The sequence below is a fragment of the Ambystoma mexicanum genome, chromosome 1p (genome assembly GCF_040938575.1).
Source record: "Ambystoma mexicanum isolate Mex_15411 chromosome 1p, UKY_AmexF1_1, whole genome shotgun sequence".
Lineage (NCBI taxonomy): Eukaryota > Metazoa > Chordata > Amphibia > Caudata > Ambystomatidae > Ambystoma > Ambystoma mexicanum.
This window is the reverse complement of record NC_090921.1, coordinates 28,931,867-28,957,888: the sequence shown is the minus strand read 5'-3', so window position 1 is coordinate 28,957,888 and position 26,022 is coordinate 28,931,867. Positions and strand designations below refer to the sequence as shown.

The 26,022-nt window shown below is 44.4% G+C and overlaps 1 protein-coding gene across 2 annotated transcripts in view; it reads right to left on the bottom strand.

Annotated features, from left to right (window-relative positions):
• Positions 1–6,852: 6,852 nt before the first annotated feature.
• The window catches only part of LOC138564982 (uncharacterized), a 49,666-nt gene continuing 30,496 nt past the window's right edge, over positions 6,853–26,022 (bottom strand). For both annotated transcript variants that reach the window (XM_069642946.1, XM_069642947.1), the window contains exons 3-4: positions 11,457–12,383; positions 6,853–7,875 (exon numbers count right to left, since the gene is read on the bottom strand). In XM_069642946.1, coding sequence (XP_069499047.1) covers positions 7,499–7,875; positions 11,457–12,383 — 1,304 coding nt within the window. In that variant the 3' untranslated portion in view covers positions 6,853–7,498. The remainder of the gene's footprint in view (positions 7,876–11,456; positions 12,384–26,022) is intronic.

Sequence of the window (26,022 nt, the reverse complement as noted above, 5' to 3'; positions counted from 1 at the left end):
AGCTCGTCTTGTCACGCGACTCCGCGAACAAGGACAGCGCATTATTGGGAGGAGTGGTTGATAAATACGACGGTTCAACAAAGACCTTACATGGATTCCTGGATTCTTGTTTGGTACATTTTACCTTCAAGCCCTACTATTTCACAACTCCTAGGGCTAAGGTGGGCTTCATAATATAGAATCTTTCCGGTAATGCCCTTACATGGGCCACTCCATTACTCAATTCAGGGGATGCTCTCCTGGATGATTATGAAGGGTTCATCGCGGAACTCAAGACCATGTTCGAACGACCAGAGCTGGTTCACAGTGCTCAAGAAAAGCTACTTGACTTCCAACAAGGATCCCAAGACATGTTGACCTATGTTACCAGATTCAAACAGCTAGCCAAAGAGGCGGACTTGCCCCTGGAAGCCAGTTTTACTTTGTTTCGCAGAGGTCTAAATGAAGAGATTAAGGACGAGCGAGCCAGGGTGGCACGTCCTAGTTCATTCCAGGCCCTCCTGAACTTGTCTATGCAAATAGACTTTAGAATCCAAGAAAGAAAGGCCGAAAAGAAAAAGAATAAAGTATCAATTCAAAGATACTCCCCAGAGAATACTACAAGGACAGAATCTGCCAAGAGTCCAAGCACTGATTCTGAACCCATGCAACTTGGAGCCTTTCGTGGACCAATTTCCCCGCAGGAAAGGTTAAGAAGAATACACACAGGCTTATGCATGTATTGTGCAATTTGTAGTCAGAACAAATACGATAATCAGAGGCCGGCGGGTCTGCCTCTACAACCTACGTTGCCAACCAGACCCTGGGAAGTTATTGCCACTGACTTCATTGTTGAATTACCACCTTCCCGAGGATATACAACCATCATGGTAACCATTGACTTGTTCACTCATCTAGCTCATTTTACACCATTGTATAAACTACCATTTTCCTCAGAACTTGCTGGAATTTTCCTGGAACATATTTTTCGTCTTCATGGCCTCCCTTCCAAGATTATTTCAGATCGGGGACCTCAATATATTTCCCAATTCTGGAAACATCTCTGTCGTGTACTAGGAATCCAATGTGACCTTTCTTCAGGCTATCATCCACAAACCAATGGGGCAACGGAACAAGTAAATCAAACCCTGGAACAATATCTTCGTTGTTTTGCCACCAAGGTTCAAGACGATTGGTCTCTCCTTATACCTTTAGCCGAATTCTCCTACAATAACTCAGATCATTCAGCTCTCAAGATCAGCCCTTTCTATTGCAGTCAAGGTTATCATCCGTCTGTTTTACCATCAGTTCTTCCAGAATCTACTCCGGTACCTACCCTTGACTCTTGGATTCAGACGCTGATCGACTTACAAAGAGAGGCCAAGGATCAGTTAGAACAGGCCCAGACTCGAACCAAAAGATATGCAGACTCTAAAAGAAGACCATCACCTTCCTATTCAGTTGGCGATCAAGTCTGGCTAGCCTCGAAACTGTTACCTCGACATCTACGACCAAACAAATTGGCTCCTCGCTATTATGGTCCATTTTCTATAAAGGAGATCATCAATCCTGTCTCCTTCCGACTTAAGCTCCCGGATTCCTGGAAGAAGATGCATCCAGTCTTCCATACTTCCCTGTTGAAACCCTATGTTAGTTCTACTCGAAAACCCTTCAAACACACACCTGTTGTTGTGGATGACCAGTTGGAATATGAGGTGTCCAGGATATGTGATTCCAGGTATAGAAGGGGTCGATTACAATATCTGGTCGAGTGGAAAGGCTACCCCCCTAGCGAGAGAACATGGGAACCAGTTTCTAATTTAAAGACCCCTCGTTTGCTCAGAACATTCCATCTTATTCACCCAGGCAAGCCTGGAGGAACTAGTCTTCGGAGGGGGCATGCTGTCATGACCCGGCGAAATTGCACCTTCTGGACCTCATGGTCATTGTCACGAAGGGCTTGTACTCCTTGCTCCTCCCAACATGGCCGTACCAAGCTCCGTGCTACGCACTAGCTTTCACGTCGTAGCACGTACTATAAATTGGTCACGCCCCTGCGGGTCCGCGCGTCTCAACGCTATCTTCAATAGTGACCAGACGTGTGTTTGCTGTCTACTTTTGCTTCCTTGATCCTCATACTTCCTTCCTTGCCTTTTTTCCTGTTCCTGGACTTCCCCCCTACATTGCTTGTTTATCGCTAATCCTGGACACCCTGGAACCACGAACTTCCTGGAACTCTGAACGCGCTCTGCAACCTGACGAGGCTCGGGCGAGCCTATTCAAGACCCGGACCACCCACAGGCAGAGTCCTGCGGCCGAACAAGGGAGATCCCGATCACAGGTGAGACGGGGGGAGATTTATGACACCTGAGGTGCTCAGTACTATTTGTAACACCAGACCCCCAAGATGAACCAAGGATAAAGGTGACGATAGGATGCAATACGTTTGAATTTCTTGTAGACACTGGACCGACTCGTTCCTGTGTCCATGAGGGAAAATATCCAATGTCAGGAATTGCCATGAATGCTCAGGGATTTTATTGGGTGACAAATTTAGTTCCATTTACAGACGAATTACGCATTTCTGTAGGGGAACACAACATGTCCATGCCATTGTTATACTCTAAACAGGCACCAGAAAACAAACTAGGACGTGATTTAATGACAAAGCTTAACATGATGACATCTTTTACTGACAAAGGCATAGTATGTTCAACCCAGGGGATACAGTATATTAATGTGAGGGAATTTATATTAGCCTTTACAGGAAAGAAAGCCTTACGAGAGTCCCCCTAGACGTGGAAGTATTTTTATATGGAGTGACTGTTTTATTATCATGGTTACCTAAATTGGCAGGTAAAGTATTATGGATACCCGATACATTGTTCAGGCCAGAAATTCCTATGGACGATGAGGAAGGTTAAGTTATTCCTTTGGAATTAGAAGCAGCAGTAGTAAGAGAAGAAAGGGTGATGAATTCATGGGCCAGACAATGAAGGAAGGGGATGGAGAACTGCCATAGCCCTCAATGACGGATATAGACTGACGGATGAAGAACCGTTTAGGGATGACTATTCAGATGATGAGTAGGTATTCTTTCCAAGTCTCACTTATTGGATTAAAGTTGCGAACAGACATACCATAGAGAATGGCGTAGGTAAAAAAGAAACAGCCGTTTTTTCAGGAAGACTTGAAAAAGGTGCCAAGTATTTTATGGACCACAAGCCTGTATGACGTGGGCCTATTGAAAGCAGTGGGAGCAGTAAACATTAAGATTAAACCAGGGGCAATTGTACCACATGCAAAGGAGTACGCAATGTCCAGAGAAGATGATTAGGAGATAACGATATGACCTAATGAAACAAGGCATTCTATTACCATCAGATTCTCCTTGTAACACGGCTGTGTACCCTTTCAGAAAATCAACATGTAGCCATGGATCTTTGCCCCCTAAACAATATAGTCTAAGCAGAGTTTCCTTTAGTTTCAAACCCTGCAACAATATTGTGCAATATTCCGTCAAAACCCTGGTATTTTACTCTTATGGATTTGAAAAATGCGTTTTTCTCAATTCCCCTTCATGAAGACTCGCAGGAACTCCTTTTCATATAGAACAATTTGCCTGAAACATACTTGTTTGCCCCAGGGGTACTGCGAGTCCCCTTCAATTTTTAATAGAGCCCTTCAGATGGACTTGGGAAATGTTCAGCTTGAAAGTGCCATAATTCAATATGTGGACGACATTTTAGTGTTTAGCGAGCCAGAAGAAATATGTACAGAAGACTTTCAAACTTATGACGATACTCGCAGAGAAAGGGTATAAAGTAGACAAAGAAAAATTACAATATTGTCAAGAAGTAGTATACATAGGACAGAAAGAGCAGAAGCTAATACTGTACAGCCAAAAACGGTGAGACAAATGCAGCAATGTGTAGCTCTATGCAATTTTTGCAGGGCCTGGGTCTTTGACTACAGTACATATTTACCACCAGTTTTAGGTGGCTAAAACTGAATTAGAGTGGACAGAAGATGTGACTGAAGGATTTAATTAATTTAAAAAACGCGATTAGTGCAAATCTTGTATTAGGGATTCCAAATTATAGTGAAGATTTTACTTAATTTCCCATTCAAATGGAGAAGTCATGACAGCATTCCATACCAATAAAACCACATTAGGACATGATCATAAACCGTTAGCTTATTAGAGAGGGAGTTTCCGAAGTATTACATTTTAGGGAGTAAGAGGCCACCCATGTCTAGATGTCAAGCAGACTTCTACCCAAATGTCCTATATCCCACCCAAACATCCTATATCCATTGCAGGGAAGATCCCGATATACAGCTGTGTGTCGTCAGCGTATTGGTATATAGATTATATTTTGTGAGAATCTACCCAAGTGGCTCCAGATTCGTGAAAATACTGAGCCCTGAAGAACTCCACTGGGTGAGCGTCTGAACATTCGTGGTCCATTAAAATCAGTTGACAATGGTTTGGTACATATGAAGGATTCACCTTGGTACTGACCCCCTAATACTCATTCTCTGTGATAGTGTATCCAGAAGTATTTCATGATCGACTGTCAAACGCTGCCGAGAAAAGCACCAGTGCACAAGTACCCAATCATCTAAAACGTTCAGCACATCATCTATAATCTGCCTCATTATAGCCTGTATATCAGCACATTGGCCAGAGCAGAGGAGACGGTCGGCTTTCTATTTCATCGCGGTGTACGCTGAACCACAGCATCATAATGTGCTCCACGATCCGAAACCCCCAGCAACACTAAAAGATCCATTTATTTATTGTCATTCAAATGTGTATCACAAGTGTATTCTTACATTTATTTCTTCCATTTTAACTTTCTCGCCAACAGGACCATTTTAGAATGGTGTTATATACTATGTCCTTATTTAAATCCTGAAACATAGGTGGATCTATGGAGAAATCGTCACCCAAAATATTTAACATTAATGTGAGGAACAATACAAGTGACAAGAACATCATGAAATAAACCTCTACTTCTGGCAACGATGCAAGCATATCATCAAGAACCCCAGTCTTTATGACGGGCATCATATCAGCATATATAGGTCACCTTCTCGGGATCACTAGTTGTATAAGATTTTACATTTAAAGAAAACCCCTCTATATGGCTAGCTAGCTGATCACAATGCCCTTAATGACATTGTTCCAGATAGACCAGTTCAAATAAGAATATGCCCCAGTTTCCATTTCGTCAGATGCACGGGAATGCCCAGATTTACCAGTGCATTTTCTAAACTCTTTCTTCTTTTAAAGGTAGCGACCAGAGGCTATTTAAATAAATCACTAAGTACTTTTAGCATGTTCACAAACTGCCCAATGCTTTATCAAAATGTATGGAGTAGCAAATACCATTGCAATAGAATACAAACATTAGCTTAAAAGCAGATTCCAATTGAAACAACAAGGACCTGACCACACTTCTTAAACAATTCCATGTCTCACCCCATCCCACAACTCTACCCATCCCACTATATACATATCTCCCTATTTTCCTCACCATCTCATCTTCAGCTGATACCCAATATCCCATGACATATGAGCATGTTTTAATGTTGTTTAGCCTAAAATAAAGGAGGATTAATACCACCCGTCTCCATTGGTGATATTGTAGACAGAGTCTACAATACATTCTGATGCAAGACACCTTGCCCCACTTTGCAGTTACATAAGTGAGTTGGGGGCATCTCAATGTTGACTGTATAAAGGTCATGGCTCGTTTGGTATGCTTGAAGCCACATATGCCTCCATCCCCTAAATAGCCTTATGTGTCCCAGAACAAGTCAGCATTGGGCGTTTACCCGGTAACCTAGCAACTGCACCCCCCCCCTCTTAAATCCCAGAACCTCTCCCTCAGAAGGCTGTGGACTCTCTGTCATCCAAATCTTTATAAAACACCAGGTTGACAATCTTACTTTGTCAGGAGCCTTTTTGTGGCAACGGTCTGATCTTTCTACTTTTCGTACAGACTCCTTTAGTTTATCTTCTTTGCAGTCCCATGTGACACGCATCACCATGTATGATTCTTAGGCTTCTTGTTCATTTGACAATTCTTTTGACACCTGTATGTAGACTATGCAGAAGACTCCTCATGGTGTAAAGATAAGGGCCGCTGGTGGTATGCAATGCATTATTCCCAAATGTACCTCATTCCTTTCTGCTCTGAAATGCCCATCTCGCCACTAACCTGAACATCCAGAAAGTGTGCGCCTGTGCTCCAGATTTCAAGGCGAGTTTGTGTCTTATATTGTATTTATTTATTGGAATTATTCCTCAAATTGCTTGCAGGTTTCCATTTAAACCCAACAATATCATCACTGTATTAATACCAGTTCTTCACTTTGGCAGCCCATTTTGAATTCTTCAGAAACACATTTTTCAGAATAGTACATAAAAGGTTATCCTAAAGAGGGCCTGTGCTAGAGCCTATAGATACGCCTGTAGTCTGGGTCTTAAAACATTTTAAAGTTATTTTGCACACGGTGTAAGTTGTAGCAAGACTTTCTTGTTCAACTCAACTACTACTTCTAGCAGGAGTACCCGTTCACCTAGAGTTATATTAACTTCATACATCCGTGCCAAAGATTAGATTGTCCTGAGCGATAATCTGCATATCTCGCAACATTTGTAAAACAAGTCAACAGTATCTTTTTAAAATATGTTGTGACCCCCTGTACAGAAGTTATAAACATCTGCAATGTTTCTCTGTAGAAGATGCAGTCAATGGTTTGTGCCTAGCATAGGGTTTTATCAATCTTCATGAATCTTTGAGGACAATAACAGACGGCCATCACAGGATACAGCTCAATAATCCACTTCCTTTACAATACTTTAGGAATGACTTTGTCTTTAATATTGTTAAATTCAACACTAAGATCATTCACAAGCAATATGTTGCAGTACATGTTATTGAATTGGGGCAAACATATTTTAGTATGTTAAATTTATGATCCCAGAGTGTAAAATGTCATGCTGCAAGCTATAAGCCAGGCATGGAAGCCATTCACACCCCACCACAAGCACACAACACAATATATTAATTGAAAGGAGTACATTATTACTCCAGGCATGGAAGCCACTCACACCGCACCACAAGCACACAACACAATATATTACTTGAAAGAGTACATTATTACTCAATAGCTAGTGGCAAGTGCAGATTCTGAGGCCTGTGGTAACAAGACCTCTGCCTTCGTCTCTGGGCTGTACAACTATGTTTGGCATTAATGTTGGGTGCATTTAAGACTTTGATTGGGTCTGATATAAGTACCCAAAGGATGAAGTCTGTATTTGTGGACTGAAGGTACTTTTAGATCTAAAATCTTTATTTTACAATTCATTAAGATCCGATGTTATAATACATTATCTGAATACGTTTGTATATTTCCACCTTGTCATCTAATGCTGTAAAGTTATATGTGGACAGAAATGTTGAAATAAAGGTAACTTCTAATTCAATTCACGTGTGGCAGCCTACTACCTTTTTTTCTTTTTGCTTTGTTTTGTCTTCTTTGATCCCCTAACAAAGCCTCTAGAGGATGGTAATGGCTCAGGGGTTGCTTCCAACAGATTCACTTTCGTCCGTATTCCCTCAGAGGGTCCAGGTTTAGAACAGGACTCGCCTAATGCCTGATGGTGAGACTCCGAATCTGAACTGGAAATTTCTGAAGATGTAGCACTCCCTTTGATTTTTCTTCTTGGTTTTATATTGTATACTTCCATCCAGGTGTACACTAAATCGTTTTTATAATCTGGAGGAGAGGTTCTACATTTTTTCACCTTCTTCTGTTGTAATTCTTTCCGACAATCATCAAGTGTTTTGTTGAGTTCAGTGATTGAGTTTTTTAGTTCGCCTGCAGGAAACAAGAGAAGAAGAATTTAGAGTTTCAAGTTATTCCATTTCAGTGTCTACTTTAGCCAACAATTATTAAAATATTGTGCCATTTATTCACAATTAGTTGTAAAACCTTATGGTTCCACTGCGCCTCCTAAACACTGTCTAGTAGTTGCAAGCATTGGTTAGTCACACGTCTAATCATGAATTCCCAATCTGTATTCATGTTTATTTATTTTTTTATTAAGGAACATAGTGCTTGACTAGAGGATAGAATGCTTAGAGTAGTTCCGATTTCAGGTGCTTAACAATAGTTGGGGTAGTGAGGTCAAAGTCCTAACATCTTAGGAACAAAGACATTAAGGTTCCAAGTGCCCCCTCTTGGGGTCTGCAATCTGATGTATGCCTGCAACTCCAGTTTTGAGGCATTGGTGAGGTTTGCGGATCCATGGATCTAGACTACGGATTTGCAGGCTTTTCTGGAAACAGCATACAAGCAGCACAGGCAGACAGCCATCATTGACTCGGTTACCACCATAGGAGAAACCAAGATGGCAAGCAGGTCTCATATGGCCTTCGAGCTAGAGCTGCCACCTGATCTACCACATGACACTGGGATCATGGACCAACCAAGAGACAGATCAGCCTCGAAAGCCTCACTGCATCCAATACAAAAACAACCTCAGGTGGAGTGAGGCTGTGCTTTAAAAGGAAGTTAGCCAAAACAGGAGTGCTCAGTCCCTGGGAGAGCTGCCAGCAGAAATACTGCATGTCTAATTAACATCTTGGGAGAACCCAAGCAGGAATGCTTGGAAAGATGAGGGTAGACAGGAGGTGCCTTTCGAAATGGTACTAGTGTGTGCTACTGTGCAAGAGGCATGGGGAAAGAAGAATTCAGACAGGAGAGATTTGTTGAAGCTGACAGAGTAACACCTCAATCTTTATTGCCAAAATGAAAATAATAAATCATAAATATGGACACTTTGTGTCCCACCAACTTCTGAACTGCCATAAACAATCATGTCCGGTTTAATATGGTTGAGAAATACTACAAAACACTGACTGGGAATTCCGTAAACTGGAAGGCATGCTTTGGAGTAACGATATGTGTGTCTTCCCCCAGGTGTTCTAACAGTGCTCATCATATATCAATTGGGCTCATTATCCTTGCAAGTTTATATATGTTGGCAACTCCTTACAATTTACTTGAAAATGTTAGTCTCTGCAGAGCACAATATATGCAGATTTAAATAAGATGAAACTAGGAAAATCTGCTAAAGAAGATGAAGATTTCATAGGTAAATGTGACTGTGTATTACCTTTTACTGGGAGCCAAATCTGACATACGTGAAAAAGCGATACTGGGAGTTTGATTGGGGCATAACGAGTGACGCAATTCAGAAATATAAATTGTTCAGTGAAGTGGTTAGCTCAGAAAGAATGTTGGATGTTTTGCACACTTATCTTAAATAATTCCTAAGTTATTTCGATTAAATCTGTGCTCAACAGTTGAAGTGGCAGGTCTAAGGTGTGCCAGTGATTGAAGAAATTGTATTTGTGGGTTTTGCAAACAGCCCACTGAAGAGGAAACCATGGAGCATTGGTTGTTTAAATGTCTGTTTATATTAATTAAATTGAGTATGAACTACTTTAGGAAGTTTATTTTCTAGACATCCATTTGTTACGATAAACCTTTGCCATTGGTTCTTATCAGTAGATAAAGTCTCCTCTTTACATGCGCTGTTTCCTAAAACTTAAATTCCCATTTTCTCTTTCCTGTAAAGAGAATACCGAATTGTGGATATGTAAACAAATCATTTTAAAAATTGTAACAGCGGTCCCTTGTGAGTAGGGAGTTAAGAAGATCGGGGCTTGACATGCGCTTTCTTCAAGCGACCAAGTATGTAAGAGGGAAGCAACGCAGGGTCCTGCACTCTAAGATGGGAGTGGAACACTGGGGCTCTGAGGCTCTGGGCCTCTCAGAAAGGCAGGTGTGGGGATTCTTATCAGAAAGGGGTTGAATCTAGAAATTCCCATGGTGTGGGCAGATGTAGAGGGTAGAGCTCTCATGGTAGTGGGACCCGCACATATACTAACCTTCACGCTGGCAACATTGTATTCCCCCAACACTGGCCAGCCCCGATTCCTACAGCGAACAATACAGAAGATCATACAGGAATCCTCAGGGCATGTAATACTAAGGGGGAGGGTGGACTTTAATCTCTGGGCAAATACGAAGCTGGACAGACAGACAGGCAGGCAGGCAGGCAGGCAGGCAGGCAACCCTGATGCGAGGGAACCAGTGGAAGGTGGCCGGGCTGAGGCGATGGACATGTTAGAGATCTATGGGCTACGAGACCTATTACAGAGTTTTCACCCTAACGAAATAGGATACATTTTCTATTCGGCACCCCATGGTACATTCACTAGAATCGACTACTTGTAGGTTTCTGAGGGGTTGTGGTACCCTAGGGGGAAAAGGGAGGAGGACGGGCAAGCCAGCAAAGACCCCAAACCGTGGTAAGAAACCAGAAGGTCAAACAGGGTTTGTGCTGCAACACCATCGGACTACAGGGTGAGCGACAACAGGACAGGAGTTCACATGTCCCAAGCCAGAGTGACAGAAAGAAAGGCCTAAGCAGGGTGAAGCGACAGACTGCCCGAGACGGGGCAAAAACCAAACTACCCCAACACAGGGTTGGGAAAAAAGAAACTATTTAAAAGGGCTGAGAGTCCAAAGAGCCTGAGAGAGGCTAAGATAGAAAATAGCCTTTTTGGGGCTGAGAGAGCAAAGATCCCACAAGGGGGTAGAGAACCCGAGAACCCCGAAGAGGGCCTGGAACGAAAGGGGTTCTGAATCAGGCTGGTAGAGGCCTGACCTGCTCAGTACATTTGAAGAACCTTTGTTGAAACCCAAACCAGAAAGAAACAGTTGCTTTGTTTTGAAAAAAGGTGTTCTACGGAAGAGACATTTACTTTTCCAATTTGAGGGACGTGTTGGATGAAATCCATTTTTCATTGAACTGAATAGAAGTTGGAAAACAACTCTTTCAAAAGTCTTCCTGAATTGATTCAGGGTAAGGGAATCAAACCCTGGACACAAGGAGTAATTTGCTGCTGGAATTAGAAGTTTGACTTTTGCACATTTGTGTTGCACTGGAACTGGAAACAGATACATTTACCTTACACACTTGGTTGTATATTTTAGTGTGAGGGTCAGATATAGTTGGACACAAGGTCAATTTTCTTTAGCTTAGTTGTTAGGAAGTGTGAGGGTCAGATCTAGCTTTAGTTTGATGGGCAGGAGCACTCTTGTTAGGAAGTGGGAGGGTCAGATCTAGCTTTAGTTTGATAGGTAGGAGCACTCTTGTTAGGATTAGGATAGGGACAGAGAGGTCTTTATCCCATCCCCCTTTTATTTTTAATAAACATGTCAAATGTTGAGAAAATGACAACTTTGTGTCCGGCCCTCATTTCTGACCCCTCACACTCTATATCAGTAATCTTGCAGGTGCACAGCAAAGTCTACACACTTAAGGAATTCAGGGTAGACATTACTTTTCTATTGGATATTTTAGAACTTATTTTATGGATGCTCACCTGCAAAGGTGCTTTCCATTCTCTCTTCACACATGTCCTCGTCCTCCGTCCAGTCTCTTGCTGCGTTCTCCTGCTGATCATCAATTGATGGCGCTTTTTCTTCCATCTCTGCGATTGCTTCTTCCTGCTGATCTCCAAGTAATGGCTCCTTCTCTGCAACATTTTGTTGCCCCTCAGAGTTAGTGACACACCAACGAGTTGACTTTCCATCTTCTGTAGTTCGTCCCTCCTTTTCCTTCGAGCTCTGGAGATCTTTGACAAATGCATCCTCGGATGACTTGGAGTGGGATCTGAGTGTTTGCGCAGTTTGGAATGTTGCACTTGGGTTCTCCTCCATGCGCTTTCGGGGTGTACTGCATGACACTACCTGCTCCTCCTCCAAGGAGGCATGCACACCTTGCTGCCGAGCGTTCCTCCTCCTCCTCTTCTTCCTTTTCTTTGTGCTGGGGCAGGTTTCTGCCAAAGTACCTAGCGGTCTTTTGTCAAACTCCTCATCTGGCTCCCCATCCCCACTGTGGTGGACTCTGGAAGAGGACTCGTCCTCCAAACCACTGGACAGTCTTATGCATGGATGCTCCTCTGTTCTTTGGTGGACTCTGACAGATGGCCCCTCACCCAAACCATCATGCATTTTTATAAACCGCTCTTCTTCTGAATCCTTGTGGGTTTGTACTGCATTTTCTTTTCTCGCTTCCAAGTGAATGTCTCTGAACAATACCGTCTCCCTAAATTCCTGGGAGTTTAGGACTACTTCCTTCTCAGAGTTCCTGGAGTCGCGGACAGACCCCTTCCGTTCTAAGCTCTGGGGGTCTGTGACTGAAAGCTGCGTCTCCTCTGTCATCCGCTCCCCCGTGTCAAAGCCCTGGTGTATTACAGATGGGTCTTCTTTCATCCTTTCTATGAACACAGGCTCCTCCCACAAAGATTCTGAATAGCAAAAAAGAGAAAAGTGTTTAAAGCAAATGCATTTCTGAAAAGTTAAAAGCACATCAGTGTGAGGACCTACTTGTATAGCCATTGCACCCAAAGCTCTGCTGAAGAACAGCTCTGAGCTACAGCACTGTGATGCCATCGAACACTCCACTTATGGCCCCTTCAACACATGTAACCCATTGCAGCCCCACCCCAACACCTCCTATGCTTAAAACCAATTAATTCTATAGCCCACCAAGTGCATCACGGGAGACTAGCAACGCTTCAACCGAGGCTTCTATTCACGCACCCAGTGTCTGAAGTGTTACCTACACGTAAATCAGATTGTGTTCGGTTTACATTAACAAATGTTTTCTTTACCATTGGGAATGAACACAAGAATGCAGCATTGAGAGTTGGAAATTGAGGGAGGGTTGGTTTTGTTTTCCAATAACACTGCAACGGCTTTTGGACAGCTGCAATGGGTATCTGGAGTTTAATTAAGCAATAGATTCCGAGGAGGGTGGTGGGGTTTCATTACTGGCCTGGTAATGCGCCCCTCTGAGGGTTCTACTGCCATTAGTACCACTAATATTTTTCTGGAATTGAGAAACGGCATGTTATAGGTTTCTCCATTCGAGAACAAACTACAAAAACGATGGTCGTCATGGATCAGGGAGATGGGAACTACGGGTAGTCCCTTCAACCTTTCCATGGCGGCCATTTGCCTGCCGGGGACGCAACGGAACACAAGTGTTCCTGGCACCGAAAAGGGACGAGGCAGGAAAAAGTAAGGCAGGTGGGGCTGGGGGCCAGGGGGGGGGGTGGTGCAGGATGTGGCAAAAAGGGAGTGGAGAGGAAGGATCAGGTGACACAGGGTAGCGCACTTACCCGTTACCCGCCGTGGGAAGATGGCGGCCTCCCACTCTGAGGAGGCTCGTCGCGGGGTTCTTTCCCAGCACAATTGGGCTAAAAGCAGAATTTGGTTAGCTGGTGCAATTGGACTGTATGCGGTTGTAGGAAGTGACTGGCCCCGAGCAGTGCATAAAAGCACTATTCCAGCGCCGATAACTTCTCCTTAATGGCTTTTTGTTTTGCCGAAATAGGAATTTCGGCTCCTCAGCTGGTGCACAATACACACGAGCTGTGGGTTGTGGGACGCCTGCATGAGCGACTATGGCTTGTAGATGAAAACCCCTGGTCATGCAAGGTGTAAGGAAGCATCTGGACAAGGAAGGCACACTATGTGGCGTCACAGTCCTCCCCCGGCAGTCCCCCAGTTACCTTTACAAAGACTTTAACCTGATCAGAAATGTAAAAGCACAAAATGAAAATAAAGAAAATGTAGATTTGCTAAATGTTGAAGTTACTTTCTTTGGAGAAATCACTGTCCCACATAGCAGAGGGTCACTGGATAATTCTTTCTTAGTTAGCCAGTCAGAGACAGATGGAAAATACTCCACTAACACAGAGCACATTTGTGGTGAAGTCTCTGGGGATGAGTTGGGGCTCTCTTCCCAGTGTGTGGTTTTGGGGTATTTGTATACAACAATAGAGGCTCAGCACAAACCTTAGTGATTGCTGGTGAGCAATTGGGTTTTGTATTGGAACCCTGTACATTTACAGAGTAAGAGAAGGTCTGCTTACAAATTGGGTAGGGTTTGTTAAAACAGCCAACCTCTTGAACAGTTTGAGGCATTCAAAGTGGCATAACCAGAACAAGCCCAATGTGGGATGTAACTCTCCTGTGTACGTCGGTACACTGGAATCCGGAAAATAAAAAGAGACTTGCTTTGCAGCACAATACATCTGTTTCTGAACAAGGAGTAATTTCTGAAACCACTTATAACACGTCTTTGAGGTATTCTGAGTGTGTAACTTTACCCTTATTTGGAACACTCAGGATTCCAGGGTGAGCAAGACATGGCTATAGGGGAAGTTTGAAGCTTTTTACGTGCCCTGTGGAAGATTAACACCGCCAGAGCCCTAGTGTCAGAATTCAAAGTCCCCCGTGTGATTGGGCCTGTGGAGTTTTTATGGAGGATAAGGGCGTGTGAGGAGGAAGAGACTGAGGAGGTGCTGGATGGCTATGGTACTAGAAACGAGAAACTGAGGGGAAATGGAGGGCTTCTTGTTCATCCTCTGACAAATTGGCCTGTCGCCTGCTACAAAGGCAATACCGATTTTCTGTCCTCAACAAGAAGAGAGTCCACATTCAAGCTTGTGTCTCTGCGGCATCTAACAACTCAGCCGAACTCTTTAAAATCTGCAAGGAGCTGGGTAGCCCTGCTGCAGTCTCTACTCCTCTTGTTGCCTCCCAGGCTCTTTGCAATGCCCTTGCCTCTCACTTTATCTCAAAAACCCAGGACATCCTGCCATAAGCACGGAAACTGCTCTCCTGAAAATCTGTGAAGATCTGCTCTCCAACATTCCCTCTGTCCTCATCCTCCTCGATCTCTCTTATGCCTTCGACACGGTCAAACATACCATCCTGCTCAACCGTCTCCGTGATAACCTGGGTATCACTGATCAGGCTATGGCCTGGCTGACCTCTTTCCTCTCTGATCGACCCTGCCACGTCCAACTTGGGTCCTTCCTATCATCTATCTTCCTCTCTACCTGTGGTGTTCCCCAGGGGCCTGGCTTTTCAACCAATAACTGGCAACTCTCTCCCAATGCATTTCCATTTTCTGCTCAAATTTCCAGTGCTACGCTGACGACAACTCATTTTCAGGATGCCCTCGGCCACCTCCTCTCCCTCTCTCATCTCCGATTGCCTAACTGCCATTCAAGATTGGTGTTCCGCCAATGATCTTTGTCTGAATGCCAGCAAGACAGAGATCCTCCTCATCGGCACACCTTCACCATCCTTCCCCCTCACTCTCTGGCCAGCCCCCCTTGGCCCTCCTCCTACCCCCACCTGCGAGGCTAAGAACCTCAGGGTCATCTTTGACCCCACATTTTCCTTCTCCGCCCACATCTCTGATGTCTCTAAAAAGTCAAACCTCCTACTGCACCTCCTCAGAGGTACTCTGCCTTTCCTCTCCTTCCCCCAGAAGCTCACTGTCTCCCACGCTCTGGTTCTCTCTAGGTTGGACTATTGTAACAGCCGCTTTCTAAATCTACCTGCCTCTAGTCTCCGGCCTCTGCAACTAATCTAGACCAGGACTGCAAGACTTGTCCTTGACCTCAAGCCCTAGGATCGTACCTCTCCAGCTCCGACATCCCTCCATTGGCTCCCAGTGGGTGCAAGGATTACATTCAAAACCCTCTGCATTGTCCACAAGGCGTTCTGGGGCCTGGGTCCAAAATATCTTCAGCTATCCCTCCGCAAATACCTCCCCTCTCGAGCTCTTCACTCCTCTACCTCCCTCGGGGTCAGTTGTTTCTTAATTTTCTTTTTTACAAACTTAATTTTGTGTTTTCATCTCAAGGGCCTTAGTTACGTGCATGCATGAGAAAACAGTGTAATATTCTGAATATTCCTCTTACAAACAGTTCTCGTTATCTTCTTAAGTAGGTTCTTGAGTATAATAGTTACACAAATTATTCCCATCCCCCTTTTCCCTATGTCATTATCCGCAATAATGACCGGTTGAGGTAACACACGAAACATGTTCCCCTGTGGTTCGGTGCATTACAACCTAGGGCCGTCAATGGCTGGCTCTCTCAATCCTAGGATAGAGACACTACGCAGGATTCTGGGGTTAAAGTACATTTGTTCTCTGTCTTTAGTGAACTCATGAAGAGGCATCCACATATATGCCAATGCTGTCACCTTCTCCATGGCCATGATACCCCATAGCTTAACCCACCACATAGCCACAACCGGCCCTTGCTTATTTTTCCACATGTGTGCCAAGTTGATTCTGGCTGCGCTTAACATGTGGGTTATGAGCGTGGCCCTGTTCCCAGTATTTGCATAACTGCCTTCGACTGCCTCCCCCAGCAGTATCACTGTAGCATCCATGGGGAGCGGCACTCCCATTATTTCCTTTATGTGGCTCAGGATTTCTTTCCAATATGCTTGTGCCCGTGGACAAGCCCACCACATATGAATTAGGTCCCCTATGCGCCCGCAGCCTCGCCAGCACAATGGGGAGTAGCTAGCATTGAGAGAGTGTATTTGTTGTGGTGTCATGTACCATCTAAGAGATGGGTCAGTCGTTTTTCAAAGAAACGAACTGGGGGTAGAACTGTCTTTGGCTGGGGCCTCCCTCTGGAACAGCCTCCCTGCCACTCTAAAACTTGAGGAGAACCATCTCCGGTTACGGAAGCACCTCAAGACCTTCCTCTTTTCTTCTGCCTTCGCTCCCCCTCTCCCCTGCTAATCTGTTCTCTCTTGGCACTGTGCACCTGGCCACCCTCTGTCCTCCGGGCCCAGGTACCTGCTCACCCTGCCACCTTCCCGCACTGCCTCCGGGCCACCCCTTACACTGGGGTCTGTATCTGTACCCATACAGCCCACCCCACCCCCCTTTTCCTCCTGCACTTATCAGACCTACCCTGTCTGTTGCCTTAAACCCAGCACTTGCCCATTGCTGGCTGCACTACCACGGACTGTTGCCTTTATTATTTATCTGCTTTTCCTTTGCTTCGCCCTTTCCACTTCTCCCCCTTTCCATGCTTTTTTCCCCTCCCATGCACTTGGGCGTTCTCAATGTGACTGGGCCTAGTAAGATCATGGTTTTGTTCTCCCCTGTTGCCTTCCCTTGCCTTGTCGCGCTCTGAAACACTTGTGTACGAGCGCGGTAGAAATAAAATATCAAAAGCTGCTTCACAGCGAGTGTTAGGAGCTCATTACAATCGGTTTCAGTTTTCTATGTTCAATCTATGACATGCTAGGTTTGGTATTAAGAAGGAACACCAGTAGCCATGTTTGAAAGTAATGTCCTAGGCATCAGGACTGCTGAACTAGACAAGGCCTCCAGAGCCAGGCTTTGCTTCTGAGAGATAGTACAAGGAGGAGTGGTTCATGATAGTGGCAATTCTGATCAGCCTCACTTTGGGGGTGGTCAAGAGAGACAGGTATACAAGGCAATAGACGGAAGGACAGGCAACTAGGTTAGATAGAAAGGTAAGAGCAAGAGACAGGACTCTCCTAAAATAGCAACATCTTAAATGGCAAAATACATACTAGAATGTGATGTGATGTGCAATACCCCCAAATGTATCCAACAGACAATTTGCAGGTGGAAAAACATCAAAACATGTGCAAAGTGTAGGCGGGGTGGCCTTCTTTTGTCAGACCTGCTTACCTGATGTATTTTTTGAATTGCAAAGAAATAAAGCTGACTGCTTAACCATTTTTCTTCAACAACTGCCAGAAATGTAGAATAATGTACTGACACAGCAGAGAGAGATGGAAATAAGAGAGCCCCAAACAAATGACAGACCATAGAAGCAGGGGGAGCAATACTGCACCGAGCATGCAGAGCGAATGCCGAAGCGTAGCCTAGCCGAAGCGTAGCCTAGCAACAGGGTGTTACGTTATGTCTACATAGTGTGGCAGAGGATTGTGAAGTCTCGGATAATGGGAGGAACAGCCAGTACCCGAAAAGACTTGTGTTTGGCAATGTATTTGTTTGGGGAAGAGTGGGGGGGGGGGATCATGCAGACCATAGAGCCTATGCCAACTCGTGCTGGAAAACGCAAGAGGGAGAAAGGAGAGAGATACAAATACACAAAGAGACAAAGAGAAAGAAAAACAGCGAGAGAGGAAAAGACAGCAATAGCGGAAAAGAAAGCAAGAGAGGAAAAGACAGCAAGAGAGCGCACAAGAGAAATGTAGGTGTATGGGTACCATAGTGTATTGTCCACAGAGAAAGATTTAAAAGGGTTAAAAGTCGGGGAAAAGCCCAGGCGAAGAGCATCATAGATGAGAGAAGGAGTAATGTTGGGCTAACGAACCTACAATGTGCACAGGTCGAGGAGTATTGGAACTGTCCAACATAAATACGCGCCACAGCCCTAGAGTCACTGAAAACAGACAGGATGAAGAATAAGAAGTGCACAATTTTTTATTTTTTGTATTTTTTATTTTAAATATTTTATTTATAACATTTATACAAAGATAAACAAGCAAATCAACTAATTCAATTAAAACAAAGCAGATAAATGCATACAGAATATAAATTACAAATAACCATCAAAGAACTAGTACAAGCCCCGACATCCCCTCAATCCAGTCTTCCACAACAGGTGCAATCCGTGTCTTCCAGCCCCTCAGAACCAGTTTCTTGCCCAAACTGGCACCGCGTAGCAAAACATATTTCCGTGAAACAGAGAGGTCCTCTAGCAACTCACCTCCCCCCAGTATCATCGTCATGAAATCCAACTCTACATCCAAATTCAAAACACGCAAACAGATACCACAAACATCATGCCAAAATCCCCGCACACGCACACATTCCCAAAGCAAATGCTCCAGACTTCCCAATCCATTACCACAACACCAGCAATCCTCCAAATCAATCATCCCTCGCTTGAACATGCGTTCAGGACACCAAAACACTCTATTGAGTATCTTTACTTGTCTCGACCGTTCCTCCAAATTAATAGCACAAAGCTTAACATTCACACACATTTCAGACCACATCTCAGGCGAGATCTCACACCCCAACCTCCTCCCCCACTCATCCCTCAACCCAGAATTCTCCTCATAAGCAGACACAATACTATTGTAAATCCTGCTAGCAATTGAACAACCACCTGGCTCCCTCTCTTTAAGAAAAAGATTCACCATTTCACCCCCTTGCTCTACATCATCACCTATACATCTTTTCAATATTCTGAAATCAGTAGTCCCGAAATGGTCAATGTTAAATCTTGCCTGTAATTCTCTCATCAATCCACTCACCATCACCAAGACATCATCAATCCAGCAAATACCACTCACAAACCAGTCAGGCCAGAATAAAGACCTACCTCCAACAGAAATCAACGGATTCAGCCATATGGATGCATGAGTGGTTCTGATAGCTACCAATCCTAGCAATTCATGTACATGTCTCCATGTTTCTCTCAGAAAAACTGTCAAAGGCGATTTCTTACACAATGTGTTCGTAGCCGTAAGGATCGCCCTAGGAGGATACGGGCCCAACAAACTCGCCTCAGCAATTGCCCATTTATCAGGTGAGTCTACCAAAAAGGGTACAATGAAGTGACTGGAAAAAGCTAAATGATACGCTTAAAGTTCGGAACTCCCAGTCCTCCCTTTTCCACAGGTAACTGTAATTTCCATAACTTGAGCCGTGGCGGCTTGTTATCCCACAAAAAGGACTGCAACAAACCATTTATTTTCCTCCAATAGTGTTGACCAACTTTCACCGGAAGCATACTTAGAATGTAATTCATTTTCAGAGCTGCATTCATCTTAAGAGCATTCACCTTGCCTCAAAGAGACAAATGAAGTAACGACCACTGCAACAGGCTCATTTTCAAGTCACCACACACTTCACTCATGTTCACCACGACCATCTCATCCACCTGCGGGACCAGCCATATGCCCAGATATTTTAGTTTCCTCTCACACCACTGAAATCCAAGTCCAGTAATCAAATTCTTATCACAGTATCGTGAAATCGGCAAAACACCTCGGATTTAGACCAATTGACCTTAAACCCTGCCACTGCATAAAACGTACCCAAAACATTCAATAAGGCCAGAAGGGACACTCAAATTCCGCAACAATAATAGCAGATCATCTGCATAAAACCACAATTTTTGATCAGCACCATGAAAGTTCAATCCCTGGATCTGCACATCGCACCTCAAGGTTATCGCTAATGGCCAAAACAAAGATCAGAGGAGACAAAGGACATCCCTGTCTTGTACCCCTCTGTAGCGCAAAAGAATCTGATGATTGTCCATTAGTTCTGACAGTGGCCCTTGGACAAGCATAAAGCAGTGCAACACGTGAAATAAGTTCTTCCCCTAGGTTCATAGCACGCAATACCGAAAAAAGATACTTCCAATCAACACGATCAAACTGTTTCTCTGCGTATAAAGAAAAAATGGCCACATCATCATCCAGATCCTGTGCATGTGTCATCAGCAGTAACACGTTTCTAACATTACTAGATGTTCTTCGACCAATAACGAAACCTGATTGGTCAGTGTGCACCAATTTCACAAGCATAGTCTGCAAACGCATAGCCAACAACTTTGCCAATATCTTGTTGTCCGTATTAATCAAACTGATCGGACGATAATTTGAAGGCAAACTGCTATCTTTACCCTTCTTAAGAAAAACCGAAATAGTGGCATGGTTGGTAGAAGCAGGAAGCAGACCTCCTCCCACCCTACTAGACTCCACATACATATCTCGTAAAAGTTTAACCGCTGAAACCGGTAAGATTTTATAAAATTCAGCAGACAGACTGTCGGGACCAGGAGACTTGCCCGAGTTCAGTTTCCCGATCGCCAATTTCATTTCATCCACAGTTACACTTGCACCCAACACACCCTTCTCCAAATCATTCACTCTAGGTATATCCAAACCATCCAAAAAGGACTTTTCCACACCACCGACACCCACTTAATTCTGGTACAATTTCTCATAATAATCCTTAAATGTCTCATTAATCTGTTTTGGATCAGAAGTCACCCCACCATTTGCCGTTACAATGGAACTGATTGCACCTTCCGACTGCTGTTGCCTTAATCTGTAGGCAAGCCAGCGATCACATTTCTCGCCATATTCATAATAGGAACATTTCAACCTGAACAGATCTTTCTCAGATCGTACTCTCAAAATCTCATTCAACTCTCTCTGCACATTCCTCAGTGACCTTATTTTCCAGGTTTGCAGGATCATTCGTCAAAGCATTTGAGAATTGTTTAATACATTGTTCCAAATCTATACTCTTCTTCTCCAAATTTTTTCTCCTACTACTGGACAAACCCAGGATCAAACCCCGCATTGTACATTTAAAAGCCTCCCAGATTGTCCCAACACTAAGCCCATCTGTTCTGTTTTCAACCACAAAATGTTCAGCCTCAGATCTGATTTTCTCCACAATCTCCTCGTCCTGAAGAATAGAGGTGTTGATTCTCCAACAAAATGACTTGGGTGTATCAAACTGCAGACCCACCGTCAGAAACACCGGTGCATGGTCAGTAACAGCAATACAACCAATCTCACAACTTGCCAAATTTGAGGTTGCTGAGCCAGCCGTGAGAAACATATCAATACGAGAGTGTGAACCATGTGAGCCAGAATAATAGGTATATTCCCTCAAATCAGAGTTACGCAATCCCCAACAATCTTCCAAGGCAAATTCAGACACAAGAGAGCGGAAACAACAATATGTCGGGTCCCTCCTCCGATTACCACAGGGACCACTACGGTCCTTGGTATCATCCATCACCAAATTAAAATCCCACCCCCAGAATCACATTCTGTGAACCAAAATCTTGCAATATCTGGGCAACTGTTCCAAAAAAGGAGCCGTCATCCACTGAGGGAGCATAAACATTACAAAGAACAGTTTGTACCCCCTGAACCTCCACCAAAAGTGCAATGACCGTGCCCTCACCATCTGAGCGTGAACGTAAGACTTTAATCGGGTCATTTTTTCATATCAAAACAGCCACCCCTCTACTCCTAGAAGAAAAACATGAGACATAAAACTCCCCAATCCACCGTTTGCGCAATAAATTGACTTCATCCAACAAAACATGTGTCTCCTGAAGGAAATAGACATCACAGTGCATATCATTCAAACAGTTAAAAATCGCTTGACATTTGACAGGATTGTTGAGACCATTCACATTCCAAGAGGAAACAGACAAAAGGTCTCCTCTCCCCAGCGACATTGCAAAAACAACAAAAAGACAAAAAACAACAAATTTAAAAATTCTGCTCCCCAAATAGTCAAGAACCCGCCCCCGCCCCCAACTGCAGAAGTATGAATCCAACGTCAACAAGCACTAGCAAACCCCAGACCAACACCCGGTACCCCCCACCCCCAATCACATATCAGAATAAAAAAAGCAACCCCAACCAGAAACACAGATGACCACAAATCAAATGATAAATCACTTAGCAACCCAACCCCCAATTCCATCCAACCCAGACAGATTAAACATTGCATACATTAATCAAATGTCCACTGGCACACATACATCATGGAACTGTCAAGGATGTTCAGAACTACACATCCGCCAAATAAAAAGTGGAAGAGTAAAAAAAGGCCAACAAAGAGGGTGTAGTACTGCAATAAACTGTACGAATCTGAGACTCTGAGAGCAAGACCCAACGTCGATGGAATCTGCACCCAGGTGCCACACATACAACAGTAACTATGTGCACAGCAAGTATACATTTCAAGACCAGTGTGGCTTAGAAAGACACATGCCATTGCAAAACATCAGAATGACCAAAACACCCCCCCCAATGACTATGAACTGACAATCTAAAGTAAAAAAAAAAAATATATATATTCAGCACACATGACATGTTCAGAAGAGTACTAAATATCACCTAAAAATTGTCATTTAAGTGTCAGGGCTCACTCCATATAGCAGGGAATCCATTAAGACAATCATCCCTGAGACCCCATATCAGTTATGCTGCATCTGCTTCAGTGTAGTCAATCCATGCCAGACATGCAGACAGTTGAGGCATGTGTGAGGAGCAGGAGCAATGAAGTAAACCAAGTGGCGCGCTCAATGTCTCCACAAATGCAGGTTGAACATAACCAGATTATAAAAAGAATGCACGTAATGTTCTAAGCCACGAAAGTAACAATGCACACGTATACGAGGTCTGGTATGACCAGTCATGGAGGATACACAACCTTCCAGTGGGCAATCCTCCACAATACACTTCAGCAGCACAGCCAGCAACAAGGTTATGTCTTTGGTTTCTATCAGATAGGACAAAACTGCCTGGGCACAACGGTACACCGCTAACTGTCCTCCCATACTACAAGCTTGCCCAAATGCCAGTTTACTTTTGCATAGTGCTCCGATGGCTTGATTGATCACCATGACCTCGTTGCCAACACCACAACCACCATCAGAACTTACCCTTCTGACAGTGATGGCATTGTGAGCAGGGCACCATCATGTGTCTGTATTCCATTTAACTAGATAACTATCAGTCAATGCATATTAATCCCATGGGGAAGCACAAGAAAGCAACGTGGCCAAATAGTACCCTCATAATGCCAGTAGTTCATAAGTTGCATCCAACTGAATTGCTCAGACAGGAAGGCCTTTGCCTTTACCAGGGTCCCTCCATGCGTCACAACCCTTATGGCCAATGAGCAGCCCTCTCGTGCACTAGCGTCTCAGCGTGCGTTCACCCTTCAATATCCAGAAAGCACCGGCTCCCACACACACCAATGCAGCCTCACACGGGTCAAAATAGCAGCCTTGGGTGACTGGCAGCTTTAAAAGTCAAGTCCAGATGTCCTCCAATCAGAACTTGGACTAAGGAGGGGGCTGCGGGGCTGGGACACGAGCTGGTGACAGCAGTCAAACCTCGCTGAATCCAAGTGCCCGCTCCGGAGCTGCCGCTCCTGCCACTTCACCAAGTCCTGGGCCTTATCGTCTGTTATCGTCTGTTTGGAAGGAAGGTGGTAAACACAGATCCATTCTCAAATCCACACCACTCACCGCTGAAATGCGTCCCAGCCATGAACAGTACTGTGTCATCCGGGTCTCCATCCGGAACGAAGCACACAACAGCATACTGATTTAGCGAGCCGGAAGCACACCACCACAAACCTCCTGGATGATCTTTATGCGTCGCTCTGATAGGAGGCCCGAGCTCCCATCCCCCATCCTTGGAGGGGTGGAGCTATCCGGAAAACAAACAAACCATACGTTGCAAAGCTCCGATGGAGACCCGGCGCAGCGTAATGACGTGAACATGCAATCAGCTGACCCGGGATGAAACAAAGGTCCTTTATATCAGAAACTCCGTGAAAACGCGTAACACGAGCCGGCATCAGCATTTCAAAGGCAAACATTCCAGTTCCATACGTTTAACTGCATGCCATATCTAGCGCCATTTTGATGCAATGTAACCATCAAGTTAAAAAGAAAAATAATTAAGAATCAAAAAATAAAAACACACTAATTACAATTCAATTCGAGCCACTGATGATGAGGATATTAATCAGCCATTGTAGCACGAGTATCCTTAAGGGTCTCCAGCCACACAAGAGCTTCTTTTGGATCCGAGGTGGTTTTTTCCCCCCATCAGGCAAAGAGACAGTCACAGTATTGTATCTATTAAGGAAGGCTTTCACCTGTAAGGACTTGGCCATATCTTTTACCCCTTTAAAGCTCCTCCTGGCTGTCATGACCTCCTTAGGGTAATCTGGATAAACATACAAAGATTTCCCCATGTATGTAACAGACCCCTTACCTCTTGCTGCATGTAATAAGTTTTCCTTTTTCCTTGTCAGAAAAAAAGACACAATGGGCCTCATCACGACCCAGGCGGTAAGGGGTTTACGGCGCCGTAAACAGCGCCGACCCTTACCGCCTGAGTACGAGGTCCCTTAGTGCCATGGCGAATTTAACACCTGCTTTTAGCAGGTGTTAAAATCCATGGCGCTAAGGGACCATGGAGTTAATTACGCCACCGTAATTTACGGTGGCGTAATTAACGCCTTCCCCACTCCCATTATGCCCTATGGGGCAAAAATGGGAATGGGGAAGGGTAAATGGGGATTGGGGACTTACCGCCCCGCCAAGGTCCGAATGGGGCGGTAAGTCTGCCAACCACCATGGCGTAAACTTAGTTTACGCCATGGTGGTAAAGTCACGGCCCAGGCGGTAACTTACCGCCTGGGTCGTGATGAGGCCCAATGATATGCCTCGGCCTAGAGCTGGGCAGTTTGCCAACCCGATAGACATTGTCAAAATCTTCCTCTCTGAAGGTCATGCCATAACAGTCTTTAAAAATCCCAAGTAATAGCAGAAGCAGGTTTTCATTCCTGGGGTCAGGGTTCTCGCCAACCCCTATCAGCCTGATGTTTTTCTCCCTTAGCTTCAGATCCATGTCCATGCGCAGACTTTTCTCACCCTGAAGGTCCTTTCTCAAATTGTTGTAAGCTCTATAGCTTCCAGCCATCTCAGAGCTCAAAGACGTTGATTTCTTTTCTAATTCCACCACTCTGCCATCCATGTTACAAACTTTTGAATTCAGTTCAGACAAGGTAGTCTTGACCTCAATCATGTCCAAAGCCACCTGTCTCAGGAGTTTAAAGATGTCCTGGCTACTGGGATTGTATTCATCCATATCCAATATCTGTCTCTGTTTCTTAGAGGTTGGGTTATCTGGTTCTTGAATCTTTTTTTTTGTTATTCATAATCAATAATAAAATGTCTTCAGGGAGGAGACCAGGAGCTGCAGGTTCAAGCTGCTGTCACCTTGGCCAACATTCCGGAATCCAAGAAGTGCACAATTGACTAAGACCGAGTCCCTTCAAAGCAAACCTATGAAGAGAAGGCTAGCTTCTAAATTCAATTGTCTATAAAGCACTGTATAAAATATATGGGCGACATGAGCGCACACCAAGTCCAAACAAGATGTGAAAGGGAATCCTGCTAAGGAGCAGCCCCAGCCCCAGCAGAGATGAGGCCTAAACTCCATCAACAGAGGGATATGAGAAGGAACGATGTGAAGAAAACC